Source organism: Pimephales promelas, chromosome 12, assembly GCF_988280905.1.
Source record: "Pimephales promelas chromosome 12, fPimPro1.hap1.1, whole genome shotgun sequence".
Lineage (NCBI taxonomy): Eukaryota > Metazoa > Chordata > Actinopteri > Cypriniformes > Leuciscidae > Pimephales > Pimephales promelas.
Genome location: NC_142780.1, coordinates 15,292,363 through 15,304,914, shown reverse-complemented (window position 1 = coordinate 15,304,914; position 12,552 = coordinate 15,292,363). Strand labels below are relative to the sequence as shown.

Genomic DNA, 12,552 nt, shown 5'->3' with positions numbered 1-12,552 from the left:
TTTTTACAAGATTCCAGAATGCCACAAGAGCTGAGAAGCCATCAGATTGTAAAAGTTGAAAATGAAAACGTTAAATAACTGACTGTAAAGACTATAGCTACCAAGAAATACATCCTTGTGTTTAAATGGTATGTATCACAGTAGTGCAGCATAATAATATGGACCTCAACGTACACCTGTCCCTGTTATTTATACTCATATAGAAGACTTTATTAAAGGATTATCGCAGGGTGGTCAGACCTGTAGCACTTTGAGGTTTTTTTTTAAATGTAAAGTGCAAATAAAATTTACAAATAAAATGTATTATTATTATTATTATTATTATTATTATTAAAGTCTGTCATGTCCACCTGATCACATGATTTTCTCTTGACTATCCAGCACCCCAGATCCATTCCTTTTCACCTTCTCCATCCTTTCAAGGTCCCCTTTCCCTCTCTTCCTGTTGTCTGCTCTGAGGGTATCTCTCTCTCTCTCTCTGTCCCTCTCTTTGCAGAAGTATGTGTGCATTTCTGCATGTGTCTGTGTGGTGGACGAGGATGACACAGTGGTGCTGGAATGAGAGGAGCAGGGCCTGGGCGTTCCTCTCCAAACGCACTATTAAACCCTACGCCGTACACAATGAGCTCACTCTAATTCAGCTCAGATGTACATCCTGCCCGTCTGTATTCTCTCTCTTTCTGTTTCCTTCTGTCCTCTGAAGTTCTTTCTCTTTCAGACATGCACAATCCAGGCATACATCCAGAAGATGCCACCCTACATGGTAAGATTATCGCAGGGTGGACGGCCACAAGTTTTGGCTTTCTCCGTGCGCCGTAATTAGCTAAAACATCAACCATAGTTTGTTTTTCCATAAGAGGGGTCATAGAGTTGAAATCCTAACAATGAGGTTCTGCGTTTTTGATCAATGTGATTGAAAGCAGTCTGTGAAGAAATCGATGACGTCTGTGTTTTGGCCCACGAGAGGAACTGGAGGGGGGTGGGGGAGGGTATGAGAGGGCCCTCCTATGCAGCCTCGCACAAAAACAACACTGCACGCTGCCTTGGCTAGGGTGAATCAGAGTCCCAAAGAGCAAGTATCAAGTTTTGACAGGTCGGAGGCATAAAATTGTGCAGTACGCGATCATTTCAATTCGTAGGAGAACGAAAAAGAAGGTTACATTGTCTTTCTATATAGGCATAAAGTTTGAAATCAGTCATACAGTCATATTGTAAGATATGAGAAATAAATGTCCCAATTACAGGAAATAAAGTCGCAATTGTGAGATATAGTCATATTGTGAGATCCCTCCCGCAGGGATACAACGCTGCCCGTCTCAGCCGCCACTAAATCCTCCAAGCGGTCGGTGAAACTTCAACCCAGAGACGGGCGATCCAAAGATGGATGGAGCTGCTCTTGTGGACAATCTTGGTTGTATTTCTGTTCAGGCACTGGCCACAGCCAGGGGTACCCAAATTCTCAGTAATGAGCAGCTTCCTCTATGTCTGGGTCCCAAGAGGGCTTTTGGCGGCCCCCTCTTCTATCATCAGCGGGCAGCAGCGTGCTCTCTGAGGATGCAACCAAGCCTTCTCACACTCCCCCTGCCCAATTGTGGAACCAGGTAAGTGTTGCACCACACACTCAGACCCCACTTCGGGCCGCTATGCCGTCCGAGTCGGATCCCTGCGTTCCACTTCGCTGCCCCACTGCGGGTATGTTTGTGGTCCCTCTGACTCCGCTTGTACGGGATCTGGCTAGCGCTTACCAGCCCGTCTCGCTGGCTCATTCGGACCATCACAGTTCGCCCAACATCCCCCCAAGTTCAGAGGCATACGTAACCGTAGTCTACTGTACTACTGCAGTCACAATTGTAAGCTAATTGTGGAATAAAGTATAAAAATCAGACAAAGTCATATTGTCAGATACAAAGTCTCACTGTGAGAATTTGCAATGGCAAGATATAAGGTTGCAATTATGATTACATTGTATAAATCAAGTCGTATTGTGATTTCCATTACACGAGAGTAGATGTTAAAACTTCATGCTGATTTGTACTAGACTTTCGCCAAGCAAAACTAAGACGTAGCTTTACAGTAGCTAAACTATGCTTCTCCATCCATTTACGCTTCTTTCCATATGGTGGTGTGACTCCCCTTCGATCCGCCGTTAACGGCTGCAGTGTACTTAGCGCGTCAGCACACACGGCGTCTACAGTGTGGTCTCCCTTGTGGACCAACACGGCAACCATCTGGATTGAGCCAAGTATGGGACAGGGTCTTCAAGTGGGACCTTCCATCCTCAGTGTTTCGTCGACTACCCCACGACACCTCAAGAGGGCTCGACAGGGACTCTGGCGTCCCGAAAGTCACCCCCCTCTGTCCCCCACTCAACTCAGCCCAGCTTACTGACCTCTACATCCCTCCTGCTGAGACCTAACCACAATCTCACAATCTCTCCGCAACCCAACCATACGCACCAACCCGTTTGACTAAGGCTGTCAAGCCCCACTGGTGCGTTAATGCAGTTTCAGTGGCAACGGTTCCGTAGGGCATACCACCTACCGCAAAACACAATATCAGCCCAACCACCCGTCATTCACGCAATATCCACAGGAACGTAATGACTGTGAGATATAACATCACTTTTTAAAAAATAAACTCCCAATTGTGAAGTCATGTAAACTACAAACTGTGATTTTATGATCTATTTTGTAGCTTGAGATACAAACTAGCAATTAGCAATTAGCATATCAAATACGTGTGATATTCTCAAGTGCCAGTTCTGTAAAGAAAGTTGTCCTTGTGGTTAAATAGTATTTGTGTTACACCCTGCAAGCAAATTATTTTCACAGTTGCTGTTAGTAGACTGCAACAAAGAACATATGGGTCAAGTACGATGCTAACATGCCAAGCGAACCATGCATGTGGATGTATTTAAACTATACACCTGTATACCAACAAAATGTACTTCAATGGTCGAAAAGCAAGTTCTCATAAAATTCAAAGGAATTCGGATATGGCCTCTCTAACGGCTGAAACAGGTTGACTGAGTCACTGCATCTCATGCTGTTGTGTTGCAGGGCACAGTTTCCTTTTCAACCACCAAAATACTTCACAATCTTCCTGTTCTTTAGGGGTGTGAAAACCAGCTCCTCTTAAGTTTAGAGGTGTGAAAACACACATGCACGCAACTGCATGCACTGGTTCAAATGGGAGCTACAAGAACTTCCTGCAGGCTCATGGAGGTTTGCACAATATTTTAACAGTGCAAAATCCATAAAATAAGTCAGCACTATTTTTTAGATATGAGAGGAAGAATCTGTTTGAGGTGGAACATAAAATTCATAGTTTTTTTTTTTTTCCTAATGTCAGCTTGGGGAAATTTGGCGAGATTCTTTAGAGATAGAAAAGGAAGTGATCTAAAGGGAGTTATTTTGGATAATAATTTTGCATGCTAACTGTTAGCAAAGCTTATTTTGATTTTGTTTTGTTTTCTGTATCGACTGGAAATGTTTCATTGTGGATGTAACAGAGGAAATGTTTCGAAGGAAATTACACTGAGCTGTTCCTGGTAATCATATTTATATGGCACGGATGACAGTTTGCCTTGCCATCCATTTTGTATCTATTATATCGGCTGTCGCATGCGTGTTTCAACTAAAACTGTTGTGTCAATCACCAAAGCTCAAGAAGAAAAGAACTATTGTTCTCACATTTCCGTCTCTCCTTCAGTGTGTACGGCCACCATTCAGACACAAGTTGAGCCGCGTTTCAACCGCAATTACCAGGAACTATTTGTCCCAGGAACTTTTTTCACAGGAACTTTTTTTTCCCAGACGGCTTGCCTACTGCGTTTACACCACGTACTAAAGTACCGGTCCGGGGCGGGAATATTATGTAGTGACGTTGAACTGCGTGCGACTGCTCTTCCTAACCTGCGCGTTTGTTGAGTTTTGTATGGAGGAGATCCAACCTTTGCTGCTTTTGTGTGCGATTGGTTTACCAACAAGGTAATTAACAAAACGGCAGAAAAGAGACGAGCACCCAAAGCGTAATGCTAGATATAAAAGTAGACGTTTGTTATCAGCGGACATTGACCGTGAGATGGATGGGACGAACGCGCGCCATCGGGCAGAAAGAATAGCATGGTAAGAACCAATCAGCAGGTTCAGCGCACAAGTCCCACCACGAAAGTTCCTGAACTCTGAAATAGTACTCGCCAACAGGGGAGGACTTCATTTAGACCCTGGTTCCTGCGGTGTAAACACACCGAGTACCACCCCAAAGTTCCTAGTACCTGGGGAAAGTTCCTGCGGTGGAAACGTGGCTTTAGATTTAGTATTGGCTGTTACCAATGTTCTCCAACCCCGGGACACTCTTATCACTCAGTCAAAAAAGGTTGAGCCCCCCTTACATTGCTTTATCTCAAGCGACTGACTATGTCTAACATATTTAACACTGACATGACTCAGGAACAGATGTTAGTAATTTACATTCAGCAAGCATTCAGATCATTTAGATCACCCTTTCCCCTTTGAATAGCCATGACTTTCAGATTCCCTGTGCTCTGTCTTTTCATTTTCCCCTTTTCTGTTAGTCAGGTTTGACTTTTTTTTGTCAAATTGCCTCTCTGAGGGTCTCCAACCCCCTTTATACCGCTCTGAGAGACGGTATTCCCCCCTGAAAAGACCAGCTGGTTCATGATGGTTAGAGCTAGTCTACCATGTGAACTGGCACAATGTAGCCATGCAAAACAGCTAGTTCATTCAACACATTTTTTTCAATACAAATGAAAGTCAATGGAGTCCAAAAAAAACCCAGCGGGAACATTCTTCTAAATATATACTGTGTTCCACAGTAGAAAGTCAAGTCAAGTTTGGAATGATAAGTAAAATGTGAACTTTGCCTTAAAAATATACAGTATGTTAGCATCCGATCCTGGGGACTAGCATTCAAAACACAAGATATGTCTGCCTTTTTAGCGGGGCTGGTGTGAATAAAGGGGAGAAGAAAGCAAAAAGGAACACTGGGAGAATCACAGGAAAAGTTGGGGGTTGAGGGTCCTTGGGTTTCACAGCTGTGGGCCCCCGCCTGAGCCCTGTTAAGCAGACGGACTTGAGGAAAGCCAATCTTAATTGATACCAAGCCTCCAAAGCTCTTCGGCAAACATGGCGGAGCAATGAAAATGACTTGTTATCCTAATTCAATGGATGCTGTATAACTCTGTCAATCTTCACATCTCAAGAAACCTAGAAAGCAGATGGACCCTGGATTAAGCTTACTGCAGTCGTTCACAATCACTGTACAGTTAATTACATTTGTAGAGATGGGGGGAGGGGGTGGGGCGGATGGGGGGAGGGGGTGTTGGGATTGGGCAGAATAAGATATCTCGTTCTATAGTACTGGAAATATAAGGTAACTAACTACATGGGTTAAGGGCAGGTTTTGAGGGGTTCAGGATTAGTATCTAGTTATATAACCCAGTTATTACAATTGCTATAATAAGTACATAGTATGTACATGCTGAACAGGACTGCAAAATTAAGTGCAAACAGCCTCTAAATAGTGAGTCTTCTCAGACAAAACCATGTCATATCTATAGGTGACATCAATTCGCCACAGAAAATAGTATAATTCCGGCAACTGTGATGTCAGCCTGCCTTTCGATACACCCTTTTTAAGCCAAATTTATGATTCACCTCCCTCTTCTAGGAATAGTGCAATATTTAGACATTAACATTTCACAACAGCAGAGTATTTCTAAGTCATGCACGTCAAAGCGGCATCATTCATGATTTTCAGTTTAATTGTGGCATGATTCTTCAGTTCAGAGCAGCAGGAAGAGAAGATTAAATGGTTTGTGGACAGAGGCACTAACTGGCCTCGATGGCTTCCTGCGGGAAGTGGGGTTTCTGTGCTGAGGGGATTGAAAGCCTTTTTTTTCCTGCTGAGGTGGACATTTCCAAACACACTGATACACGCTTCCATAGGCTGACCCCTGACCTTCACAGTCCCCGTAACAAAACAATCACTCTCACACTTGTGGAGTCCTAGGGAGTTGCAGTTTTCAATGGACATCAACAAAGATGTAACAGAAATGTACTATGGGAAGATCTTCCAAGAAAGACATGTCATTGGATGAATCTCACATGTCTAGGTCATGTGACACATCCCATTGAAAAACAAGTAATTACTTTTATGACAGTTGAGCACATTGTCCTGTCACTACCATAATCCTTTGTTCTTTATTACAGTTAATCTTTTTTTTATTTATTATTTAAAGCTACATAAAAGGCGGTACAACAAATACTACCCAGGGTTATTAGTGTCAAATAAAACTATTTATGAAATAAATACATTTTAATTTAAATAAAAGATTTTCAAAACTATCTAGCTGCAAAGGCAACATTTCTAATTTTCATTTAGTTTTACTTGAAGTACTAAAATAACTAAAAAAATATTTTTTTTATTTAAAATAAAAAAATATGACAAAAGCACACAACAAAATTGCTAAAAATGTTTTACTAAAAAAAATATAATTCAAAATATTAACAAAAATATATATCGTTTGCATATCCTTTGTTTGATTTTGTGAAATTTGATCCATCGGTTCTTGACAGGTTTCATAAGATTCACCAATTACTTTTAGACTAACACAGCTTCTCCCGATAAATTATGCAGTTAACATAAAAGACCAAAGACTTTATAATATCTGAGCTGCATGAGTGTCCATAATGAATGCTATAAACTGTTTCTTTACAGCTTTGGCACATGCACACACACGCTCCAACACAAAAACAGCATGGACGTTGCATATGCTCAGCATGAATTTATATTCACCTTTCATTTCTACGGTCTGAAACAAAGCAGAGCATTCATAGCAGCCAGCAGCATTACTGCCGTTGACCCTGCAGAAACTCTTGTTACAAATATCTTGTAAGTATTGTGCAGACGCAATACAAAACAAACAAAAAATCTGTGCTTTCCTTATAACTCATTTACAGTTCTCTCAGCACTATCGTCAAATACGATTGACAAGTAGCATACAGTTTGGATTGCGGGGGTATCCTGCGCATCCACACAGCCTATTATGGATAAGAGCAGAGAGAGCAGCAATCTTATGGTAAACAGAATAGAACCAACATGAATGTATTGCAGATTTCATTCATTCAAGATTATAAAGTACAACATAATCCGAGAAATTAGTCTGATTCAAGGGGAATCAGAATGCCAAATCCTGACTGGATGAGAGGTGGAGCTGGGAACTGAAGGAGCTTATATATGAATATATATATATAACTGAACAGTACTGTGAACGTATTACAGTTCATTCTGGTGTCTGTGAACGCACGCTCTCTCAGTTTAACTTTGTACAATAGGGTGCCAGATTTCTAAAGAGCCTTCAAGGCGAAAACCCGGCTAAAACACATGTCAGCAGGCCTTAATATGTAGCGAAAAAACACTCAATCTGGCAACACCAGACACCAGCGTTGCACCGCGGCCGCCGTCGACAAAGCAGCGAGCGAGGAGGCGTCGTATGATCATTTAAACAGGTTTTATGACGAGGTTGGTGAGGATGGGAAAAATCGTACATTTCTGTGCAAACTTTGCCCGTCGTTAAAATAATTGTTGTCTGTGGTTGTATATGGCCTGTGGCAATAATGATAATAATAATAAAATCTCGCAATATATGGAAAAAAAGAACTATGAATGAACTAGTTTATTTTTTGAAGTATGAACTATGAACTGAACTAGTTCATTTTAAAATGTGTGAACTGAATTTTGAACTAGTTCATGTCGAAAGTGAACTTTTCCAACACTGGCTATAGATATAGCTGAGAGTCAGCTGATGCGAGCTTGACTAACGTGACCTGCCAGAACTGACCTCACGCTTAATATTTACTACACTATTTGGATTTTTAACAATCTTTGATGTCTTATAAGGAAAGTTAATGCAGCAAAGAAAGGAGAACTAACTAGTTTCTTTCAGTATCTTATCCTCTCTCTCTTTGCTCGACTGTAATTCCATCCCTTTTCCAGAACAAATGGACTGTCAGACGGTCAATCAACTTGATTGACAGGCCTTCCATCCAATATTCACAAGCTGTCCACTTATCCTGTCTCACCATTGGCATAGAGAGAATGCCTTCATACTCTTCATAAAAATAATCAAACACATGAGATTTTATGCAGATATTAAGCAAAGTGTGTGTTATTGATTTGCCTCCTAGCAATAAGATTCCAGGGGTTCTGAAAAAAAGCAGCCATATTTCAATTTGCTGAGTGACAGTTTTATCATGAAACGTCTTGTTTATGAAAATCTGGTGTTATGTGCAATAAATCTGTGATTTTGGAGTCAGCTGCAGAACTGAGCCTCTAATCTTCATCCTAAATCTCCACCACTGAAAATGATACTGTCCTCTCCCTGCGGCCCATCATGCGCTTTAGGGTTTGTTTTGGGTGGTGATTATATTGCAGACATTCTGATGCAACAAAGAGACGGAGAATAAGAAAATTCCATTCCATTAAGAAAAAGGGAATAAGACTGTTGGGGTGAAAAAGAAAGACGGGTCAGTAGCGGGATGTGTTTGCGTAAGAGGGGCGTCAACCCAAAATTAAAAAGCTGATATCCCCACCAGAGCTGCACCACTGATGTCATCACTGTGGGACACACCCAAGCTGGCTACATGACACGAAGAACTTTAAGAGTCACTGCAGGGACAACTGGAAAGATTCACAAGACGAAATGCACAGAAGAAAGACCGCTACAATCGTTCCAGGAATGGGAGCCCTTTGAAGGACAATTTGAAGATTGCAAATTTGCTTACCCTAATTACAAGAATTGTTTTAGCATTAAAGGGGACCTATTACGCAAAAATTCATTACATATTGTTCGAACATTAATGTGTGTTGGCAATGTGTGTACACAACCACCCTATAATGCCAAAAATACACCCACTCCTCTTTTTTTAATCCCCATAAATCATGCTCATAAGCAGTGTCTCAGAACAAGCAGTTTGCCGCTTCAATGAAATGTGACGTCACAAATGCAAATACTGACAGACTCTGCCCTATTAGCATAAACCCCGTCCTGAGTGAGCTGTACACAGTCCGCCACGTTTATCTCCTCGCCAGAGCATTTAACAGCAGCGTTCAAGTAAGAATTTTGATTTTCTGTTTTCTTTTGTAGTTTGATTCATATTTACAGCATATATAACAGTAGGTACTGTATATTATGCTGCTTTCACTTTAAAGGGTTAGTTCACCCAAAAATGAAAATTAAGTCATTAATTACTCACCCCCATGCTGTTCCAACCCCGTAAGACCTTCGTTCATCTTCGGAACACAAATAAAGATATTTTTGATTGAATCTGAGAGCTAGATCAGTCCTACATAGACTGCCTAAGAGACTGGCTCTTGACGGCCCATAAAGTCATTAAAGAAAAGGTTTAAATATTCCATGTGCCTACAGCGGCTCAATTATAAGTTTATCAAGCGACGAGAGACTACTTTTTGTGTGAAAAAAACATAAATAACGACTTTATTCCACTATTCCATTACTTCCTTATGGGCGCATGCGCGAGAACTGAGACGAGGACGTTCTCATTCGTCTACTTCTTGTTACCGGCTGCTCACCGCTTAGGAGTTTTACCACCACCTACCGTATAAAATGATGATGCATATATAAGGCGCTCCGGATTATAAGGAACACTGTCGTTTTTTGAGAAGATTAAAGGCTTTTAAGTGCACCTTATAGTGCGGAAAATACGCAAATTGAAAAGCGTATGTACAGCGCGCATCTTCCTCTGCTTGTAAACAGAAAGTTTTGCGCTTCCAGCTATATCAGCACATCATCTTATACGGTAGGGGGCGGTAAAACTCCTAAGCGGTGAGCAGCCGGTAACAAGAAGTAAACGAATGAGAACGTCCTCGTCTCAGTTCTCGCGCATGCGCCCATAAGGAAGTAATGGAATAAAGTCGTTATTTATGTTTTTTTCGCACAAAAAGTAGTCTCGTCGTTTGATAAACGTATAATTGAGCCGCTGTAGGCACATGGAATATTTAAACCTTTTCTTTAATGACTTTATGGGCCGTCAAGAGCCAGTCCCTTAGGCAGTCTCTATAGGACTGATCCAGCTCTCAGATTCAATCAAAAAAGGAGCAGCAGCAGCTCATTTGCATTTATAGAGACATGCACAAAAGAGGAGGTTTTCCTTCAACTCAAAAATGGGCATTTGAAATATTGTATAATAAATTATCTGTGGGGTATTTTGAGCTGAAACTTCACAAACACATTCTGGGGACACCTGAGACATATTACATCTTGTAAAAAAGGGGTCCCCTTTAAATAATGGTTGGCTGATCAAATGCCAGATCTTCAATTTCAATAAATGTTTTTGAGAAGCACTTCTATCATGTAGTCAGCAATGTGCAATTTTAATTGGGTAAAAGTGCGTGAGAGTGTTTGCGAACGGAAGTGAAAAACCAGAACTTTGAATGTGTGAAGTGCGAACGATCACTGCACTTTGACCTAATCTAGTCTGTGCATCTAATATCATTTTGAAAGTCATACAAGCTTGGAATGACAGAAAGGCTGAGTAAATGATAACAATATTTAATTAAAAAATTAAAAACCCAATTAAAAAAAAGCACATTGCCCCACATTGGGTGTTTAGATAGTATACTCTCTAGAATGTGGGATCAATTACTCTTTCACCCCACACATGCACAGCTTACTCACAGAAACATTCCAACACCTTTCATAGCGAGCACAGATACTTAAATAAAAACTTCCAAGAATCCAGCTGTTGTTGTCCACTGCTGTCAACATGACAGGACACACAAATCTGACTTAGACAAACACAGTCTTATGAAGAACATAATCACTACTCCTCCGCCTTGTGCAGGACAACTGCTGTATTCTGATAGGAAGAATGCAAACAGCAGCCTGGACCTTGGACTAATATCAAACCACCAGCCTTCGTCTATTGAACGCTGTACAGATGACTTGCAACTAACAATATTTATTCTGGCCCACGCAACTGCGGTATTGAGAGGGCGACTTACCCAATCTGTCTGTTGGTGGAAGGGGCTTGAGTGATGACCGAACTGGACTGGGGCGAGGGCAGTGCCTGCTGGATTACTATGCTGCTGTCGTGGTTGGCCATTCTTGAGTGGGTCTGCTGGTGCTGGTTAGGGCCCCCCTGGCCATGAAGAGTGATGTTCTGTTCAGAAACACAAAGGGTGGGATGGGGTTTATGAGCACAGGGGTAAAATATTTACTGTCAATGTATTGTAACTAGGGCTGTCAAACGATTAATCGCGATTAATCGCATCCAAAAAAAAAAAAGTTTGTGTTTACATAATATATGTGGGTGCACTGTGTATAATTATTTTTTATATATAGATACACACACATGCTTGTAAATATTTAAGTAATATTTTCGTGTATTTACTGTATATAGATTTATATATACTTTACATTATATCTAAATATTATATATATAAATAATATTTTTTTTCTTAAATATACATGCATGTGTGTATATATATATATATATATATATATATATATATATACAAAAAAATAATTATACACAGTGCACCCACATATATTATGTAAGCACAAACTTTTATTTTGGATGTGATTAATCGTTTGACAGCCCTAATTGTAACATAACTGAACTTAAAAAAAACAAAAAAACTACAAAACAAGTCAACACCTAACTACTACACAATAAAAAAATAAATAAATAAATGATCAATGAGTTGTGACAACAAAAGCTTTTACATTGCTTTATTTTATTTATTTATACTCATTTCAATTTTAAGCCAATTTAGTGTAATTTAAGGTTACTTAAACATCCAAGTTGATTGTACTTAAAAATTTAAGGCAGCAACTTTTTTTACAGTAAATTTTAAAAAAAAACTAAATTCATTGTCTATTGTGTATCTTAGTGATGTATGCACACCTCAAACAAAAGTTACTTTCAAATTTGACAGATTTTCATATCCGTGTGTCCAACTTAAATCTTTTGTGAAATCATTTACGGTCGCTCATGCGAAATTCACAATCACTGTTATTTGATTTTTCGCCCATGAAAATTCATCAAACCGCGGTAAATGTGATTGCACCTCAAGCATGTACACTTACACTCTTCATCTTCATCCTTCGGATGAGATGTTAAACCGAGGTCCTGACTCTCTGTGGTCACAAAAAATCCCAGTATGACTTTCGAAAGAGTAGGGATGTAACCCCAGAATCCTGGCCAAATTTGCCCAGTGGCCTGTCCATCATGGCCTCCTAATCATCCCCATATATATATATATATATATATATATATATATTAGTCTTTGGCTAACGTTCTGCCAAGGTTCTCTCAAAGTAGTATTCCAGTTCATTAGTTTCATCAAAGAACGTTCATCAAAGTTATCAGGTCTTTAATAATGTTCTCAAAATCTTTGCACAAAAACACCATCTATAACATTTATGGAACTTTGAAATGTTTGAGAATGTCTAGAGAACATTCAAAAGTAATATTCCCATAATATTTGCTCAGTTATAAAATGGAA

General features: G+C 40.2%; 1 protein-coding gene across 1 annotated transcript in view; it reads right to left on the bottom strand.

Moving 5' to 3' along the window:
* creb5b (cAMP responsive element binding protein 5b) overlaps positions 1-12,552 on the bottom strand; it is a 71,686-nt gene that overhangs the window by 48,803 nt on the left and 10,331 nt on the right. Inside the window, exon 4 of the mRNA XM_039694310.2 lies at positions 11,047-11,204. Coding sequence (XP_039550244.1) covers positions 11,047-11,204 — 158 coding nt within the window. The remainder of the gene's footprint in view (positions 1-11,046; positions 11,205-12,552) is intronic.